General features: G+C 43.3%; 4 protein-coding genes across 6 annotated transcripts; 1 reads left to right on the forward strand and 3 right to left on the reverse strand.

The window, feature by feature from the left end:
* On the forward strand, positions 2129-6329 carry LOC8059473 (exocyst complex component SEC15A). Its single transcript, XM_002464581.2, has 3 exons — positions 2129-2280; positions 2361-2457; positions 3646-6329. The coding sequence occupies exon 3, from the start codon at positions 3654-3656 to the stop codon at positions 6027-6029; it is 2376 nt and encodes a 791-aa protein (XP_002464626.1). The 5' UTR covers positions 2129-2280; positions 2361-2457; positions 3646-3653; the 3' UTR covers positions 6030-6329.
* On the reverse strand, positions 6552-9429 carry LOC8064921 (GABA transporter 1). Of its 2 annotated transcripts, none has more exons than XM_021448527.1 (6): positions 8723-9429; positions 8297-8424; positions 7774-8026; positions 7540-7670; positions 7205-7420; positions 6552-7117 (listed from the first exon to the last, which is right to left on the reverse strand). In XM_021448527.1, the coding sequence occupies exons 1-6, from the start codon at positions 8898-8900 to the stop codon at positions 6731-6733; spliced, it is 1293 nt and encodes a 430-aa protein (XP_021304202.1). In that variant the 5' UTR covers positions 8901-9429; the 3' UTR covers positions 6552-6730. The 2 variants fall into 2 exon arrangements, with proteins under 2 accessions (XP_021304202.1, XP_002467248.1); XM_002467203.2 differs by having other exon boundaries at positions 6555-7117; positions 7774-8061; positions 8297-8419; positions 8723-9426.
* Positions 11322-14649, reverse strand: LOC8059474 (myosin-binding protein 1). Of its 2 annotated transcripts, none has more exons than XM_021448518.1 (4): positions 14527-14649; positions 13553-14301; positions 12216-13450; positions 11322-11739 (listed from the first exon to the last, which is right to left on the reverse strand). In XM_021448518.1, the coding sequence occupies exons 2-3, from the start codon at positions 14049-14051 to the stop codon at positions 12261-12263; spliced, it is 1689 nt and encodes a 562-aa protein (XP_021304193.1). In that variant the 5' UTR covers positions 14052-14301; positions 14527-14649; the 3' UTR covers positions 11322-11739; positions 12216-12260. The 2 variants fall into 2 exon arrangements, with proteins under 2 accessions (XP_021304193.1, XP_021304191.1); XM_021448516.1 differs by having other exon boundaries at positions 11322-11753; positions 14527-14648.
* LOC8059631 (flowering locus K homology domain) lies at positions 14785-20420 on the reverse strand. Its single transcript, XM_002467205.2, has 7 exons — positions 20268-20420; positions 19229-19542; positions 18857-19088; positions 17956-18107; positions 17113-17841; positions 16818-17006; positions 14785-15401 (listed from the first exon to the last, which is right to left on the reverse strand). Exons 2-7 carry the CDS (start codon positions 19529-19531, stop codon positions 15240-15242), a joined length of 1767 nt encoding a protein of 588 aa, XP_002467250.1. The 5' UTR covers positions 19532-19542; positions 20268-20420; the 3' UTR covers positions 14785-15239.

Below are 20772 nucleotides of genomic sequence, written 5' to 3' on the forward strand. Positions count from 1 at the left end.
TTTTCTAAAGGAAATTTTAGAAAATTCATAACTTTTCCGTTTTAGCTCCGATTTTCGTGATCTTTATGTTCGTGTGATCGTAGCGATGCGTAGAATCTTTTTATAAACTTTTCATACTGTTTTTATATGATTGGTGTACTATTCTAATTGTAGCCTTGTTTGCTTCGTGTATGTTTGTTGTCGTATGTTTGTGATCGATGATCGGAATTAGTCGGTGAGCAATTCGTGGTGATCAAGAGTGCTTCAGTGATCAAGATCAGAGCCTTGGCAACTAGTAAGACTAGCAGGATCAATAAGAGCATTTGGATTAAGGCAAGTATAACATTTGGATTTTATTTCTGTGACCATGATCCTGTGGCTAGATTAATGTTAAGTAATAAATGATAAAAATAACTTTTTAGCCACTTAATGATTTATCTGTAAGTGATAACCGGGACAACAGTGCAACCATGAGGGCTATAATGGCTCTGGCTTTAGTCAAGTATGAGTAACTTTTCTAGCTTGAGGTTACCCGAAAGGGCGCTAGAGGGGCTGAACCGACACGGGTATAGTGTGAGCCCCTATCCCTATGTGTATAGGCTGCGTGTCATTGTGTCATTCGGAAGGAGGGTATCTATATCTGCTCGCGAAGGAAACCTTGCGGCCCTAACATGTTAGACGAACTTTTGAAAGGTTTCATAGTGATCCCTGCCGACCTTCCTTGGTACTGGGTTAAGAGGCTGATCACTTCGGGCGAAAGGGTAAATCATGACTCATGGGTAAAGATGTACAACCTCTGCAGAGTGTAAAACTGGTATACTAGCCGTGCTCACGGCAAGAGCGGCCTTGGGGATTCTTGCATCGGCGGTGATGAATCTTGTGTGTTAAATATGCCCATTATTTATTATTTAATGCTCTACATTATTTATGTCACATTGATCATGAGATTGTGAGATATATACAATCTAGTTGCTATACTTGTGGAGTTCGACATGGACTCACTCTTGCTATTTCCACCATACTTCAGGAGGAGTTTAGGCTTGTGATCAACCAGTCAGTTGGATCCTGTAGAGTGAAGTTAATAACCGAAGTTTGGAGTGTCTATCTGCTGTTTGCTACACAGGTTATATCTTTTATACTAAGTACGTTATATATTTATGCATTGTCTTCTGATATTACCCCTTATTTGTAGCTATATGTGAGCTTTGACTTCTAAAACTCACATATAGTGCGTATCTGGTTTTGTTCTTAAAATCGGGTATTATATATGAACACAAAAATTGTTTAGGGGTTATGCAAACAAACTTAATACTAATGTATACTTTTTCCATTTATCATAGAAGTTAAAATTTCTACTAGTGTAACTCTGGTGGCCATAAAGGCCTCTCCAAACCCCGCAAACCTTAACCTATCTTCTTAGACTCTAGCTCTTCTGTCCCATGGTGGAAGACCATAATTTGGATGTGTGTTCTACGGTAATTGGAATTTGCATGCCGCAATGCACATGCCACAAATAAACTTTAGTCTTTAGGGGGTGTTTAGTTCCCCATAGAATTTTAAATGTAAAATGCCAACTATTTTGGAGTGATAAAATGTAAAATATCAAAAGTTTCAGGGTCATGTTTAGTTCCATCCAAAATACATAATTTATTGCCCTTATGAGAGCCGCTCTTTTTGGGTTTTTTTTTTTTGCCTCTTGAGACCAAAATCTAAAATGGAGAATAACCACCTTTTTGCCAAAAATTTTACATGGTATTTAGTTTTATTTTGCAAAATGATAACCAAAACCCAAAAATAAAATAAAGAAAAAAGAGAACTAACAACCCCTTAGAAAGCAAAGTGCATGCTTGCTCTGTCACTAAAAAAATCACATGCTCCTAGACCCCGGATAACAACAACTTCCTATTCTTTGAGAATGTATTGCATTTTCTTAAAAAAATTAATTTTATTTTTACTTGTCGTTTATTTTTTTAGAAAATATTTTGAAGAAAACACTTTCGCTAAATCCTTTAGGAAATGCTTTTTGCAAAAAAAAAAGATGTTTCAATGTAGTGTCTTTATTATTAAAGAAAACTTTTTCCAGATCACACGAGGCACGCAGGCCGGCGGCCGGCAACATTGGACGTACCGGCGCGCAGCCTGGAACCCAAAAACCCATGGTCGCACCGCCTGCCTTTGTTTTCTCCGAACAAGCAAAACCTCAGTGGAAGTGGAAGCCGCTAAAATCCATTCGGCCTCTTCTAGTTTCTCTCTCTGCCGCCGTCCGCCGGCCTCGCGCACCCCGCCGGCAACCGATCCCAGGTACGGGCCGCCGCCCATTTCACCATTCCCCCATCCTCTCTCAGCCCTCCCGCACACCACCTTATCCCGTTCCCTCGCAGGACGCCGCCGCCGGCCGTCAATCGTGCCCCACTGGACTCGACCCGGGGAGTCCGTTCAGGTCCTCCACCGAACGCGCACTGCTCTCCGTTGTTTCTGGTAAGGATCTCCCTTAATCCTTCTCCCTCTTCTCCTCTCGTCTCGTCCTTACCTGTGTATGTGCGCGTGATGGGACGCGGGGGCCGTTAATGGTTGCGGAGGTCGGCGGCGGCGGCGGAGGAACTCCAGCGGCTGCTACTTGGGCGACCGGCGCCTCCGGATGGGCGTTTGGGACCAAATCCGTAGCCTCAACCAGCCGATGGGAGCCCAGTAGTACTTCCTGCTTGCCCTAGTGGCTGTGATACTAGCACTGTGTTCCGTTCCGATTTCTGCACCGCGTGTTGATGACATCAAGGGGAAAAGATAGAGACAGGGAGGAGGGTGGAGCAACAAGTCGATTTCCCCATTTTATTTTGGATCTGTTTTCCCACCTTATTTTGGATGATATATTGATATCCTATTTTAGGACAGCCTTACCTGTCATCTCTGTTTAAAAAGGCCGCGCCTAGCTCCATTCCTAGGCTCTTTCACGCATAGATATGTTTTGGGCTTAGGTATTCTTGAAATTTTCCACTTTTAGGACAACCTTACGTGTCATCTCTGTTTAAAAAGGCGGCGCCTAGCTCCATTTCTAGGCTCTTTGGCGCATAGATATATTTTGGGCTTATGTATTCATGAAATTAGGAAAATTTGGAGATTGGCAAAAATGAATCATGGTACTATTACTCATGGATGCATGACAACATCAACTTTTTAACCTAATATGCTAAGTTCCCTTTATTTAGTATATATGGCATTTCTCTAACCGTCCACATAAAAGTATAAGTGCTTAGGCACATCTAGTTCCTAGGCAGAGCCCAACTGCTTGCCTAGTACTTTGTAATACACTGCCTCTCATCAGTAGTGATGTGCCCTGATATTATGCACTTTTGTGTATCTTCCATTGTGCAATGCTTCTGCCATGTAAGACTCCACTATGCAGTCACTCAGATTTGTATATGCTCCAGGCTCCTTTTACCAGCATGATTCGTTTGGGGGAGCAACGGCGCTAAGTACCTGTAACACAAATCTATTCAGAATTTTCCTGCCTCTCTCTCTTTCTCAAAGATGATGCGAATTTTCCCATTTCTCTCTGCTTGGGTGGTCTTCTATTCTATGCATTTGTGGCATCTAATAAGCATTTTGAGATAGTCCAAGCATGTCTTACAACGTGCACCATCTCTTTCGGTCTTTCCTTTTGTTTTGCAGTTAAAAACATGACTGCTCAGACAAAGAAGAGGGGCGCTGCGGAAAATGGGGATGGTGGTGTTAGTTTGGGCCTTGCTGCCTTCATTGCAAACAATGAGGATGTGGGTCCCATAGTCCGGCATGCTTTTGAGTCTGGGAAGCCTGAAGCCCTCTTGCACAGCCTCCACAACATCGTGAAGATGAAGGAGGTTGAGATTGAAGAGATTTGTAGACTCCACTATGAGGAATTCATCCTTGCGGTCGATGAGCTTCGTGGTGTCCTGGTTGATGCTGATGAGCTTAAGGGCACATTGTCTGATGAGAACCTGCGGTTACAAGAGGTTGCTAGTGCCTTGCTACTGAAGCTTGATGAGCTTCTTGAGATCTATTCTGTAAACAGTAATGTTGGGGAAGCCCTAGCTACATTGAAGATTTGTCTGCAAGTAACCAATCTCTGCAAGATATGCAACAGGGACATTGCCGAAGCAAAATTGCTTTCTGCATTGAAAACATTGGAGTTGATTGAGAAGGACTACCTGCAAAATATTCCACTGAAGCTTCTGAAAAAGGTTATTCATAAACAAGTTCCTATGGTAAAGCTGTACATTGAGAAGAAAGTTTGTAGTGAGTTTAATGAGTGGCTTGTGTATATCAGAAGGACTGCTAAGGAGATTGGGCAAGTTGCAATAGACCAGACATCTCTGACTCATCAGAAAGATGAGGGAATGTGTGCCCGACAGAGGGAAGCAGAAGAATCTAGCCGTGTTGGGTTCGACGTGAATGCTTACACCTTGGACGTGGAGCACATGTCTGAGGAAGCAATGCTGGAATTTGATCTTGCGCCAGTGTACAGAGCACACCATATCCACATAGGCCTTGGTCTTGGGGAGAAGTTTCGAGAATATTACTATAATAACAGACTCATGCAACTCAATTTGGACTTACAAATTTCTACGTCACAACCCTTTGTTGAGTCCTATCAACCTTTCCTTGCTCAGGTAGCTGGCTTTTTTATTATTGAGGACCGTGTCCTTCGAACTGCAGATGGGCTTCTATCTGAGAGTCAGGTTGATACAATGTTGGAAACAGCCATTTCTAAAGTTACTCAAATCTTAGAGGAACAGTTCTCCCGCATTGATGCTGCCAACCACCTCCTCCTCATAAAAGGATATGTCAGTCTTTTTGGTGCAACCCTGAAGAAATACGGATACCGATCCATGTCACTTGTTGAAATTCTTGACAAAACTAGGGATAAATATCTTGAACTTCTTCTTTCTGACTGCCGGAAGAAGCTCAACTATGCCTTTTCTAAGGACTCATATGAGAGGATGGTTATAAAGAAGGAAAATGAATATGACACAAATATAGCAGCATTCCAACTTGAACCTGTTGAAGGAGTACCAAATTTGCCATATGTTGCTCCATTTTCCTCCTCTGTTCCCAATGCTTGTCGTATTGTGCGTTCTTTCATTGAAGAGTTGGTCAGCTACTTGTCACACAGTGGTAGCACAAACATCTATGATGTGGTGAAAAGTTACTTAGACAAGTTCTTGATTGAGACGTTGAATGATGGTTTTCTGAACCTGATACATGGTGGTTCCCTGGAATTTCCACAGGTAGTGCAGATTGCAGGAAATATTGCCATTCTTGAGCAGTCCTGTGATATGTTCCTTTGGCATGCTGCTCGACTTTGTGGTGTCCCTAGGGGCCTCCTTGAGAAGCCCCATTCTGGTTTGGCTGCTAGAGCTGTGCTGAAAGCCTCCCAGAATGCAGCATACAGTGGATTGATTACTTTGGTCAATTCCAAGATTGATGAGTTTATGTTGCAGTTGACTAGCATCAATTGGACTCTGGAGGAAACCCCAGAGCACGCAAATGACTACATGAACGAAGTTATTATCTATCTTCATGAGGTGGTATCTTCTGGGCAGCAGATTGTACCAAGAGATGCCTTATTCAAGGTTGTATCTGGTGCACTAAGCCACATCTCAGATTCTATAACAACGGTACTTCTTAGTGACCGGGTGAAAAGGTTCAATGCAAATGCTGTTGCTAGTATTGACATTGATTTGAAAGTGTTGGAGGGGTTTGCTGATGACACCTACCACATGACTGGGTTTTCGGACCTGAGAAAGGAAACAAGTTTCAGAGATTGTCTAGTTGAAATAAGGCAGCTAATAAATCTTCTGCTAAGCAACCAACCTGAAAGCTTCGTGAATCCTGTAACCAGGGAGCAGAGTTATGGAGCCTTAGACCATAAGAAGGTGGCAATAATTTGTGACAAGTTCAAGGATGCCCCAGACAGTTTGTTTGGGAGCCTTTCAAGCCGAGCCACAGTGCAGATGCAGAGCGCCCGGAAGAAATCCCTGGATGTGCTGAAGAGAAGATTAAAGGATTTTAGCTGAGATTAGTTGTGCTACATCATTAAATAAGCTAGTACTCAGTTTTAGGAAAAAAATGGTCCAGTGCAAGTCTTACCATTTCAGACTTCTTTCCATCCTTCTTTATGCCCTTTTTAATCAACTCCCGTTTCGCATCTGCTCGAAATCCTTGGATGTGCTGAAGAGAAGGTTAAAAGATTTTAGCTGTGATTAGCTGAGCTAGATAATTAAATAAGCTAGTACTCTGCCTAGGAAGACAATGGTTCGATGTAAGTCTTAGCCATTTCAAATTTCTTTCCATCCATATTTATTCCCTTTTTAATCTGGTTCCGTCTCGCATTCTTTTTGGTGCTAATGTAGCTGTAGTGATATGTATAGATGAAATATTTATAATTACTCCCTTTGTTCCTAAAAGCTTCAATTTTTAGAATTTGTGTAGTTAAACTTTTTTAAGTTTGATCAACTTTATAGAAAAGAGTATCAATATCTATGACAAAAAATGAATATCTTATAAAAATATATTTTATGATAAATCTAATTGTATTAATTTGGTATCATAAATCTTAGTGTTTTTTTTTTCTAGAAATTCGATCAAAGTTTAAAAAGTTTGATCTAAGACAATTCTAGGAATTGAAACTTTAGGGACATAGGGAGTATTTTGATCAGTACACTTTGTTGTGATGTCGGGAAACAAGGTAACTTGGTGCTGCAAAACCATCATCACATCACATATCATGGAAGAACTTGTAGGTTTTGACATCGAGCGCGATGGACCTGATTGCGCCGATGCATGCCAGCGCACCTATGATCGAGAACAAGATCGCGACAGCAGCGCTGATCATCTTCACAGCACACTGCAATCCTGGGTTATCAGGCATCGTCCTGGTCTTGAGAAGGGCCAGTGCAGGCAGCACGAAGTCCAGAGGGGTGAACCCAACTGCTCCGCAGACTGATACAAAGTCCCCAAAGAAGGGCATTGCAGCGGAGACGAGGGTGATCATGGCCATGTATGCAGACGTGTATGTCAGCCGGCACAGGCAGGATCTGCAGCTCCTGTTCTTCTTCGCCTGAACCCGCTCCTCGAAGTGCGCAAATGTCGGCCTGCAGTATATCTTGGCGGGCAAAGAAGTAGTGTTACTTGATGGTTATGCCACCAAATTGATTGCAGATGGGAACAGCAAGCAGGCGTTTTAGTTTACCTGAAAGCAACCTGCTATCTGAATGACTGCAAACAGGTTTGCCATTACAGTTGCCCATCTTGGAGCAGTCAGGGAGGACAGGATGTAGGGCTGGACTTGAGAGCCAAACGCCCAGTATCCACTGAACGCGAGGGTCCAGTAGGACACGACGATGATCGTGTACGCTGAAGAGACGCCTTTGTACATGTTTGCCCTCACCGGTTCTCGCACAGTGCTCTGAATTTCAGTTTTTTTTTTTTTGGAAACGTTTGAATTTCAGATTTCCAGTGCAGAGTCTTGGGAATGGCAGGTTACGGCATGGATCTCATCATATGAACATCAGATCAGATGGGCACCTGAATTTCTGGCAGCATGGCGTCGCCAAAGGAGAAGGCTATCGTTCCCAACGCGTTGAAAGCTCTGAAGATCTTAGTTGCAGTGCTTCCTTGTAGACTGTAACTGATTCCCGTTCTTTCGATCCGATATCCTGCATGAATTAACTCAGTAACCATATATATTCATCAGTGACAATTCCACTCCCATCTTGTTCTGCAGACAAAAAAAAAAGTTCTGATGTCATGTTATATTACCGTCATATATTGTGACACCAATGGTTGTCCCTGCAAATCCAACGGTGCTGGCAGTGCAGATAGCATTGACCCACCGGAGAGAATGGATGTCAGGGAGCTGGGAAAGGAGCAGCTCCAATGCACCGAAGACAAGGATGAACTGCTGCAGCGTCATTGCGCCGTCGTCGGCGGTGTGGTAGTGCTTGTACACGGCCTTGAGGCTGCTGCCGGCTGCGATCTGGATTGCAATGTTGTTGCCTACCGATGCCACCTGCTGGAAGAAGGAGACATACCAGTAGCCCCAAGGACCTGAACAAGTTAAAACCACAGTTGTAATAAGTAACTTTTTAGTTGCAGTACTGCTAGCAGTGAGTGTTACTCTATACTGAAACGGAATTCACTAACTAGAAATCAAAACTACGTACAATAACCAGTCCCTTTTTCAGAAAGTTTCTGCTGTTAGATTAGAATGCTACTACCAGGTATAAATAAAGAGAGAAGTTTATTTGCTGTGGCAAATAATAATAATGCAATTATTACTGACCAAAGATGCTCTCTGCCAGGAGCCGGTAGTTGGTGTGTTTCTCCCCGTTCCACCGCCATAGCGAGGCCACAACCAAGCTTGAGCACCATGTAACCAGTGTCCCAATAACCAAGCTGCAGACACCTGTACTGTGCGTGGTTAACCAATTAAGCAAGCACACGACACAATGAAACGAATACACTAAGGTCAGTCTCAATCAAGGTTTCACGGAAGTTTTATACATATTTTTGTAAGGAACAGTTTCATACACATTAAATATACTGAGTGACACTATACTGATGATGAAGAGAGAGATGATGAGAGTTTTATAGGAGTTGAGATAGTTTCATAAAAATAGAACACTCTTCTGTTTCTAAAATACAAGTATTTTAGAAATTAAGCCATAAAACTTCGAGTGACTTAATAAAGCCAGCTACTTGCGCTCACCAAGAGGCCAGCCAAGGGAGGCAACAGCAAACGGCAAGGGGGCGTAGGCCGCCGGCGTGGCGATCGTCGTCGCCACGTGGAAGGCCGCGTGCCGCCACGTGCCTCTCCCAGTCTCCTCCTCCACGTCCGCCTCCGCCTGATCCTCCGGTGCGCCGCCGGCTCTCGCCGGTGACGACATGTGTGACTGTGAAGCTGCAGGCTGCTGCTGCTGCTCTCTTCACCAAGCTGCTTCAGGAAGACGAGACGAGCACGTGGTGCACCAGAGGGCAGGGCAGACCGGCAGAGGCAGAGATGCCTGCTGTTAGGTGGTGCTCATACTCAAGTGAGACAGAGATCTTGCCCGTTCATGGCTACCCTTCTTCGAAAGGGACGCACAAGGAAAATGGCGCACCGATTTGGCTTTGTTGACTGCAGAGTACAAAGCCGAGAGAAAGATTGTCCTCTCATGTTGGACAACAGGGAAACTGGAATACAGCCTGTAATGACGTCAGACGATTCTCTTTCTATGGAAGTAGCATCTAACTGACATTCAGGGCCACATGTCCGCCTAAGCATAAGTGGCATATCGTCGATCTATCCAGTTTTTGTGTTGTGTTAGCTTAAAGCGATATTAGGGTCACGAGCATGGATGAAAACGGTATGAATATTTTCTGACCGTATTCGAGACCGAATTCGTTTAGAGGGGTTCAGATCTATCTGTAATATTCAAATATTCAACATCCGCCGTATTCGAATACTTAGATCTTATATTTATGATATCGACATCTAATCCTTTCTTATCCGACATGGTTGACATTATCCATATTCGAATCCGAATTCGACCAAAAATATGAAAACAGATATAATATTGGTGTTATCCGTCCATATATATTCGATCCGTTTTCATCCCTAGTCACGAGTACATAAAATGAGTAATTATTCCAAAAACAAGTACATGAAATGAGTTTCACGTTATAATTACGTGATGATTTGAAACAGAGAGTTTTGTTTGTATGTAAGTTTGAATTTAGTTGAGGCAGAATATGCCTGTGAAAGGAAGAAAAACAACTCCATAATCAGAACAAGCGGGATTTCAAGAGGGATTCACTTGCCTTTTTCTTATCGGTGTATAGATATGTGTTATAGAGGATGCAATCAAACTCGCTATTTTCATATTTTTAGGGTGCATTTACACCTCTAGATACAACATATCTTGACCTCATCCCTGCTTTGTTATGTGGTTCCAAAGTGCATCTTCTAGACTATTGGGTCATCATAGGATAGAAAAAATAAAGTGAAAGGATCAATATGGCATAGAAGGTGTTGTCAAAAAAATACGGCCTAGAAGGGGGGAATATGCTTAAATCTTGAAATTTCTTTTGCACTTTAAAGCAGTGGATTCTAGATGTCCGAAAATAATGCAGATTTGTCGGAAAGTTCTGGAGATAAAAACAACACCAGATCAAAAACAACACCATTACATGCACGCCACAGCCTAAGCTACAGGGAGTTGAAATAAAAAAATAAGGTCATTATTACATAACATCTTGGTGCATAACGAATAGAGGTTTCAAGAAAGCCCAGAGACCATAGTTGACAGGTATCCTTTATCTCAACGATCAGGGCCTGCTCTGATTTCCTGTTGTCTCTAAATTTTTTTGCATTTCTCTGCTTCCATTATGCTCCAAAGAGGATTGTCAAGCTGTGGCCGATTCTGCTTCCAGCCGTCACCAATTGGTCGAGCCATGCTTCAAGATCCCGTACTTCAGACCATTGGGCTGGGTTCGCACTCAAACAGCCACTCCAAGATGAGACTAGCACCCAGACCCAGCGGGAGTAAGGACATTCAATAAATAGATGGTGGGCTGTCTCTAAATTTCTTTCCCACAAGGCGTAGAAGTAGTTGTTCTCCCATCCGCGTAAGGCCTTGTTTGGATGTTGTCGTATTTACTTCAATCCATGTGTGTTGGTGTGGATTGGAGTGGAATTTAGTTCAAGTTCCACTCCAATCCACCTCAACACATGTGGATTGATGTGAATACGACTACATCCAAACAAGGCCTAATTGTAGTCTCGCTGACGTCCACAATCTGTTTTGGAGTAGCAGCCACAAGAAAAACTTGCACCTTTGGAGGTGCCCACCTCTTCCAAATTAATTTAGGAAAATTGGAGAGACATTGGCCTTCAAATTGGATTTTGTAGGCTGACTTTGCTGTAGACTTTCCGAGCACTCCAGTGTCCATGTTATATATGTTGTTCTCTCTATCATCTTCGAGATTTAAATGGACCGCCTCAATCTCCAAAGTTTGAAAAGTTCATCCAGCAGAGCAGTCGTAAGGTTGTGAGCGATGTCTCCAATCAAGCAGCCTCCCACAATTGCATTTCTAACCGATCTATTCTTGCGTCTGCTTTGGCTGAAAAGGAGCAGGTACAACTGTGATGGAGACTGACCATTTAACCAACTGGAAAGCTAGGGCAAAGCTGGAAGCATCTAGACCCTATTTGGGTTTTGGTAATTGAGAACATTAGTGGACTAATATGTTTCATGTGAGTGATGGTGATGTTTAGTCCACAAGGAATGTTAAGCTACATCAACGCCAGCCATTGGAAAATTGGCAGGTTGGAGACAAGGAAATTGGATAGTCATAACCTTGCATCCCAGAATAAGGGATACTCACTGACTTTACATGAACTGCATATATCATGTACAATTTAACTCCTCTTTGCAGGAACAATCAAGGTTGGTTACATCTACAGTTACAGGTTTGCTCCTAATTCCAACAACCGCCATATCACATACAATAGATGTTTCATCTCTTTCAGTAATTCTTTTTAGAGTTCCATCTGTTTCAGTAATCTGCAAATGTCGACGAGAAACTCAAGTGCAAGAGATGGAAAATTTTGGTCTGCTATTGAGCCTGATCAGAAGTGAAGAGCATGGGTATTCCTGCAATGGCATCCATCTTCAGGTTTGTACGATTTAAGATAGATGGCATTGTGGGCACTCACTGGAAGCGCTCTCTTTAGCCTGCATATATCTGCATGAGAAGACCTGTAAAGGCATTGGATATTTAGGAACTGTAAACACTAGTATCCACCGCAAGAATTTTGGTTCAAAGAAAATTGACATGAAAAATCTATAGGTTTCTACTGTGTTGGGAAAATATCAAGATAGTATACATAATTTAGGCTAAAAAGTAGACAGTTGTTAGTCCGGAAACTTCTGAAACCTCAATATGGTGAAACAGCTATATTTGTCATTTTTAGGTTAGACACAGGTGAGCTTCTGGGTCTCAACACATATATTTCCTAAAAAGGTCAACCTTTGTAACATCTCTGTATCGCAAAGCATAAGGTTTCCATGATGAGCATTTTAAGGTTTTCACGCATCATGGCTAATGAAGGTTTCAGGATCTCATTTGTTACAATGTTTACATAATATAAGCATGCTATAAAATTTCTTTGCTTTTCAGAACATGTTCTCCCTGCAATTAAAAAATGACTAGAATAGTACCTCATGATGGCCAAATAGTGTGAACTCGGGGCAAAAACATTTTCCTTAATGAGTCACAGCTCTTCGTAACTCTGCCAAATGGCTGGTTATCTCATGTATACACTGCAGTCCATCACTACCACATCGGAGGGAACTCAATACCTGCTTGAGAAACTCCTGATCCTCTTCAAGTGCCCTCATTCTTATATTCAACAGAGAAATTTCAATCTTAAGACTTGCTGCACCACTCAACTTGTCACTGTTGGAAGGAGATCCATCAGCTCTTGTATGATCTTCAAACAGTATGTCTTCTTGACTATTTCCGGCGTCACCAGAAGCAAGTCTGTTTGTCGAAATGCCAAGGTTTTCCTCCAATCTGCTCAAGGATTCCAAAATGTATGCCTTATCATGTTCAAAATGCGACATGGCGCTCCCCACAAAATCCGTATTGTTCATTGTATCAGTGCCATTAAGTCTGTCATCATTGAATGGATCGTTCTGCAGGATCCTCCTGCACTGTGCAAGTTCAGCTTCCAAGTCAAGCAATTCCTTCTCCCTCTCTGTAAGTAAATCATGTAGATCCTGTATTGCTAGGTGGTCGTGGTCCGCCTGCTGTTCCATCATCCTCAGGTACTGCAGTGCTTCCATCTGCATTGCAGCCTTCTCCTCCTGCAATCTATTGATCATGGCCATCGTCTGGCTAGCTGCGACTGCCGAAGCACTCCGTTCTTCCTCAAGCTCTTTGTAAAGAGCAGCCATTGACTTCTTGTTGAGCTCAAGCTGTTTCTTTACATTCTCGAGAGAGCTCTCCCCTTCAACATCGTCGATGAGGCTCCCGTCTGAAGGTTCCAGCACAGAATAGTTCCTCTCGAGATATGGCCTCTTGCTCGCGGGGTTGCTTTCCTCATTCAGAGCATTGATACCAGGGCTAGGAGATCCTTCACTCGAAGAACTATCAAGGCCCCGTACAGAAGATATTTGAGAAAGGAGCGCCTTCACTTCTTGCTGCGTTGTTGAATTGCTGTCCCTGGCACACAGAATTTCTGATGGCCGAGGAGATGTCAAGTTGACCCTAGCAACGGAAGCATTCTTCACACTGACGTTGCGGTCCACAGCAATGCGTGTTGGTGCGGCCGATCTATAGTTGCTCTTTGCTGTCCCAAGATTCGCAGAAGGGGCGCTGTCCTTTCTGGATTGTCCATGTGAGCCTGGTGAACCATCTGATTCATGAACTTCCTCAATACCCACCACAAAAGCTACATCAAGAAAAATGGTTAGTCAGAAGATCAAAATATATATCCTGTTATATATACTAATGACACTACAGTACAGCAGTATAGATAGATAGCTACACATACTCTTCTCATTTGGATGATCTGCAGGTACACTATCCCAAGACTCCACGGCATTGGCTGCTTCAGAATGCTTCTGCGCGCTGCGAGCATTCTTGAATGGATCCGAGCAACAAGAACACAACCTTGTTGACCTGCTGGATGCAGATCGAGAGTTCACCTCCTCACCGACACCTGCCGCTTTGCATGAAAGTAGGCATGCTTTGCAGAGATCACCAGAGCGTGCAAGCTGGTCATGGCTCTTGCAGTGAGCCAGAGATGAGATCTCAGAGCGATGCACGGCACAGACCAAGTCCCCGGAGAACCATGGGTTTCCGTGGAGGGCGCGGTCCAGCCTCGTGCACATGATGCAGGGCGGCCGGAGCCCGCAGATGCGCGCCAACCTTGTGGCTGCGTAGGATGCCAGGGCAGCCACGTAGAGCAGTATGATCACACATAGCTCGCCGCAAGCGTAGGACAGCATGGGCCAGAACCTTTGTGATCCCGAGCCGTCTTTCGCAGCCATGTCTGGTCGGTTTACATCAAAATTTGCATACAGGTGACAGCGCTTTCCCAATGAATCACACCAATGCCTCGATGCAGCCCAAGGAAGTTTGATCTTTATATATAATATAAGGAGCTTCCGATCCTTGAGAAGGCTGAGCGAATGCCAGAGTCAAAATATGAATGGCTGATTGCACGGAGAGAAGTGCAATGGAGGAATTCGAAATTTTGCACCGGTCGCAGCAGAGGTAAAAAATTTCCCTGCAAAAAGGCTGCAGCAACGTTATTATGTGGCATTCCACGCTGGTCAAGATTCCTCTTTGCGGTAGTGATAAAAAAGAAAATCAAAACTGTCACAAAAGAAAAACATTCCACAAACGAGAACAAAGATAGGTCACATCCTCGACAAAGAAAAATGGGACAAAAGTGACGGATACCCTATGGAGAACCTCGCCGGAGAAACGAATCAGAAATCCTAACAAAAATTGGGTACAAACCCGTAAGAAATCGTGGTTTCTTGGCAGGGAAGAGGGGGTCCGTTCCCCTGTTTCTCTCTCTCCCTCTCCGCGCGGGAACGAAGAGAGGAGAGAGAAACGAGGAGCCGAATGCGTCTGTCTGCCTTGCAGCAGAGCCCCCAAACGCGGCGTTTTCCCTCTCTAATGCCTGCATGCCCAACAGCGTCAGGGGAGAGGTTTCAGCGCAGCCTCACGTCCGGGACCAAAAGGAACAGAATCAGAAAAATAAAAACACACATGTGGAGGAACCTTTGTGCAGCACCCAGATCCAGTAAACCAGCAAATATTCGTACTAACAGATGACACTAGAGCAGCTAACATAGACAACAGACAATAGGTATCTCATGGAGCAAAGATTAGCACGAATCTGTTTCAGCGAAGCGCAACCGTTCAATCATCTGGGCACACATATGGTGCTACCCCATCTTCGCTGAATCAACCAAAACTTTACTTCCATATATAGCATATGCTCAGGCTCTAGTTTCTAAGGTTCAACCCATGGAATGAATCAAGGCTACAACAAAAAAAGGGTCTAGAAGTGATCCAGATGAAACCCTCAGGGTTGAAATTGTAAAGCTATCATAGTCTCAGGATGAATATCAAAACATCTTCCGAAATTACTGTCTCTGGTATATTCCTGTGTTGCCGGTATTATCTTTGGTGGTATGTGCAGAAAATGGAACTGTTGGGGATATTCAGTAAATCATTTGCAGGTGGCGTTCTGGCAAACTGAACACTTCGCTTGTCCCAGGGGAAGCAAGAACATCAGCTTGGGCAGATCTGGGTGCTGGCAAATATGATGGAATGAAGTCGAAACTGTGACCAGGGGAGGCAGCAGCTGCTTCGGCCATAAAGTTCTAGAAAAGGAAACAATGATCAAGAGTGTGAAAAGCCGATGTTTATAACCCTGATAACCATAAACAGAACAAAATTTAAAGCATCAGCTTAAATTACTACCTCCGCCCCAAAGATAATGTAATCCTAGGTGTTTGGACTATGTTAAACTCTCAAGTTTGACTACTCCGTCCATCCCAAAATATTTGACATTTTAGGTTCAAACACCGGAATTAAGAAATAGTGAAAATGTGTGATGGACCGGTAACAAAGAGAGATAGAGAGAATAGAGATAAGATGTATTGGGAAAAGAAAAAAGGTGTGTTGGGGGAAGAGAAATATGTATTGGAAGTGAGTGTCAAATATTTTGGGACAAAATTTAAATCCTATAAGGTCAAGTATTTTGTGACGGAGGGAGTGCTTTTATACTCCCTCCATTTCAACTTATAAGACATTTTGACTTTTCTAGATACATTGTTTTTACTATGTATCTAGAAAAGCCAAAGCGTCTTGTAATTTAGAATTAAGGGAGTAGAAATAGTATCAACATTTGTATCTCTAAATAGATTTATTATAAAAAATATATTCCATGATTAATCTAATGATACGTATTGCACATCATAAATATTAATTCTTTTTTGTATATATTTGGCCAAACTTGAGATTTATTGACTCATTAAAAAGCAAGAATTACATTCTTTTTGGGACAGTGGGAGTATTAAAAATGATCTCTTTGAGTAGTACAACAGAAGAAGATAAGATGAAATGCAAAAATAAGTAAATCTGAACCATGACTACTGTACACTGGTCATACTAAAGAGGCTGCTTGGTTGCTGGCCGTGTCCAGCCAGCAGGGGTGTGGCGGCGCCACAGTTTTGTGGTCACTAAATCAGCACCACAAGTGTGGCGTGAATGCAGTGAAAGATCAACTAGCTTTCCTGTGGCTGCCAAACATTACTACTCAACCAAATAATGACTATTTTAACGTGCTGCTGAAGGTTTGCTGTGGCGAACTATGGTGGGCAACCAAACAGCCCCTAACAAAAGTATTGAGTTGTTTCTTTGGTCAATCTCAATTTAAAATCAGGTTACAATTGAAAGACTCAGTTGTAGTGCATTTGAACGTTAACAACTAGAATGCGCAAGCGCGCTTAGACTAACATTGAATGTCTGAACAAGACCAGCGGCATCCATTGAACGGAGGCATATTCTTACCTGAATAAGTATCAATTAATCAAAAATATTGAACACACTAGACACTGAACATAGGCATCCCACCAAAGAAACTACTTTCTTTTTTTAAAATAAAAGTACAGAAAACTTTATGTTTTACATGTGTAACCACAGAGGAGTCAGGTGGGAAATTTAAGTATTTGCTTATCATATAGCCAGGGGATGTCCTATGTAAATGATTAATATTACTATCTCAGCAGAGGTACCTTAATCAGTTGCTCTGCAGTTAGAACATCTGTTGCAGCATTTCCAGTGATCTCAATAGACATTGCGCCATCTGAATTGCTTATCAAAATGTTCGACCTGCTGGTACGACGAATGTATTCAATTCTTTCACCAGCTGGGCCAATGACAGCTTCAGCATAGAATATTGGTACTTGCATCTTTTTCTTAACCTGCCAAACAACCCACCAACCAAATAGACACAAATCAATTTTTTAGCAAATCAATAAAAACATGTGGTCAACCAAATACATAAGACTCCTTGGAAATCATTCAGACCTGAGAAGCTGCTGTTGATCGACTAGTTGATGATGTTGCAGCCAGATGTAGTGGTAGTGGTGTTTCTGGTCCACATGCAGATACACGACAGTGTAGAAGATTTTCCACAGTAGTTGGTGGGTGCATTCTGAAGCATGGAGATGCTTCACGTCCACATGCAGAAACACCAGGAGATGGAGGTTGTTCAGTAGAATCTGACGGAGATACCCTAGTTGGATGGGCTTCTCTTCCATGTAAAGATACTCCGAACTGTGGATGTTTACCCAGTTTAGCTGATTGACATGTCTGCTTCTGTAGCCGTGCTTGTTGTCCATACACAGATATAAGGGAGCGTATTCTTTCAACAGAATCTGTTGAATTAACTGGAGATGCATGCCAACGATTTTGAAGGTTGTGGTGTGAATGTAATTCCATAGGAGCTGATAGATATGCTTCCATAGGTGATGATGCTTCTGGCCCATATGGAGTTATAGCATGATTTGGTGGTGTAACAGATCGATATCTCCTGAAAGGTGTATGTGCTTCCCATCTGTATTCAAATGTATCAGCATGTCGAAGGTTTCCCATAGGATGCCTACCCCTCAAATAGCCAGTGTCAATCCATTGTTCATGTTGGAGATCTTCAGCAGATACGGAGTGATAGCCTGGACTAACTGGATGCACAGGGCCCTCAGGATAGTCAATGTAGTGACATGGGGGTACGTCCACGTGCAAGATTGGCATAGGTACCTGAGAAGCAACAAGTCCTCAGAGTTATGTATTGGTGAGCATACAAATGTGACCGTTTCCAGTGTGACATTGAAATTGAGTAACAAATGCTCAAAATAGTGGCTGACAACTTACATGACGGTCAAACAATGGGATCACACTTCGATCAACCAGGTACTTTCTCAGATGAGAAGCAACAAGTTCCAAAGCCTTATGCACTCTTGCAGGCAGTCCCCATATTTCAACAACCCTATCTTCTTCCAGTGCAACAGGAGGCAGATCACCATCTAAACAGTGAATTTAACAAATTAGATACAGATAAGGTAAGAATTGTGCTTCATAAAATCAACAGATGATATGAGAATTTGATCAATTCATACTTGCCAGTTGCCATGAGCAATCATTTTCAGTGTTAAAGTTGCTATTGCAAGATAGGCCGAGAAATCAAGTAACAAAAAGTAGTACATGAAAATTAAGGAGCTCAAAAGTTCTAGCACAGTTTTATACTTTACCAGAACTCTTTGAATGTAGCTGAGTCCCAGTTCAGTACAAGAAGAGACCATGTACACTGACTTCTCTGCTTGTTCTGTAACTAATAGATTGATTGATTTTTGTCAGAATCAAATTGGTAGGCATGACCATTAAGAGATACGGATATCTGACAGCATATAGAGCACATATGTGTCACTAACAACTGCGACAGCAACAGTGCAACACTATATTTCAAAAGTGCATCTTCTGCCTAGCGTTGCTAAGTGCAACCATGTTTCATAAAAGGTCCAAATGCAATATCAGTTAGGCCTCTGTGATAGTAGCAAAACATACTTTATGCTTCCAAACATCAGATTTACCAGAGCAAAGTTGTGCAGCAACAGGACTAACTATACTTCAGTAAAACACAAAATCTGTTGCTTCCTGGCAGATTACTCATATTCCAATCACATCAGTGCAATAATCTAAAGACACACAAGCATTGAGCAGAAGCAAATAGTAGTTGTCAAAAACTGAGCTAAGAGGTTACATCAAATTAAGTTACCAAGGACACGGATGTCGGTTTGAGAAGCTTCCATGATTGAATTAATCATCACACCATGCTCGCCAATAAGGCTTTCTGCCTGTTCACTAGGTACAAGAATCCGCCTCACAATCACACCATCGGATCCCACATCTAAAGATTCATCGTTAATAGTTTGCTGATATACTCTCAGTAGGGCATCCATGGCTGGAGGTAATGGCTCCTCAGGCTGTTCCCTTCCAAAAATGATTACCTTCAAAAAATGATAGCAAATTTAGGATTTCCTTTTTCAATAGAGCCAAAACATATAAATCATGTTTTTCTTCTCAGAATCCACCAGGACATATTGAAAGGAAGTTTTAGCTGTAGAGGATCAGATGATGGCTATCTTACAGCTTGCTCTGCCGCACAAAGATGACCACCAATAATACGAACACAGGCTCTTGTTTCCTCACACAGTCTTCTGACCCTCTCGCCTTTGTGGCCGATTATTACACCGACCTTCTGTGCAGGAATCAGCATCCTGAAGACACTAGTTCCAGGCCAACCAGGATACTTGCTTTCACCAGCAGAGGAAGTGGTATTACCAGAGTCTTCGTCGTCAACAGCGTCTAGCTTCAGAACACTCTGCTCATTGGATTTCCTAGTGACTTCATAAACCTCTTTCTCCTTCGAACTTGACTGCATCTGAGCCATGGTCACCAGCACTGAAGCATCAAACAGATAGACAAAACAGGTGAAACAACGCCCAACAATTGAGGTGCATCCTAAATGGGTAGAAGATATTAGAATGTTGAAATTAAATATGAGTGACATATATGTGTTGACAGAGTGAACGAAAGCAATAAGCTTGGGTAATGTACAAATGTTGAACAATCAGGGCATTTCCACAGATATACGATAGAATATAACCTAATAGGCCTGGAAATAAGTGGTACACGCTGTCTCACAAATACAATACAAGTGAAATTCACACTTAAATGGCAGGTGCATAAGGCAGCAACGTCTGATGCTGCTCTCAAGCAACAGCATTCACCGTCCAGACCATAATCAGTTAATCGCAGTTTTAGAGTGGCAAAAGGGGACCCTACGCGAGCATCAGATGAGGAGAAATCCGCATACACAAACCCAAAACTAAGCAAGCATCAGAAGAACAAAAAGGATGAAAAACAATCCAGCAACATAGCTCGCGATTGGGTCAATTTCGTTTTGCACCCCGAAACACCCAGGTCTACTCTGTGTGCTACATCAACCAAACCCCGTCACCTTCCCCCCAACTCTAGAAACGGAAGCGCCGCTTCATCCGCCGACCGCTCCCGCTCGCTCTCCGAACCGCCGCCCAGCCCAACCAGAGGGCGTGATCCCCGGGACGCGCGCGCGCGCACGCAGGGGAAGCAGGACAGGTAGTAGTTAGGGGGGAGGCTACCCTTACCTCCGCGCAGCAAGGGGGGCGGTGGGGAGGCGTACACGGGGAGCACGTGGAGGAGGCGGCAATGGCGGCGGCGGCGGCGCGACGACGAGCCCCGGCGCGTCGGAGCACGTGAGGGATCAAGTGGAGAAAGGAAGAAAGAAAGTGGTTTTTAAAGTTGGTGGAGAGCAGCGAGGGGTTTTGTTGTTCTTTCCGATTTTGGATTTTGGCTTGGAGCTGGAGCAGACCGTCGGCGCCGCAACGTAGTTGTTGGGCCTTGTTCGGCTTTTTAGTGGGCTGGGCTGAAAAAAATTGCTCGTAGATTGTGAATGGTTCGGACCTCGGAACGTTGCGTGCCTAAGAATACGGATGGGCCTCTGATCTTTCAGCTGCGGTGGCGAGACGCGAGAGACGAAGCGGGGATTTTTCTTGAAGCATAGTTCTAGTGATGAGTGATGGACGACATAACTGGTCCAGAAACAGTTAGGCCTTGTTCGGCAGCACATGTATCGGTGCCAGGCCCATATCC

Source organism: Sorghum bicolor, chromosome 1 (genome assembly GCF_000003195.3).
Source record: "Sorghum bicolor cultivar BTx623 chromosome 1, Sorghum_bicolor_NCBIv3, whole genome shotgun sequence".
Lineage (NCBI taxonomy): Eukaryota > Viridiplantae > Streptophyta > Magnoliopsida > Poales > Poaceae > Sorghum > Sorghum bicolor.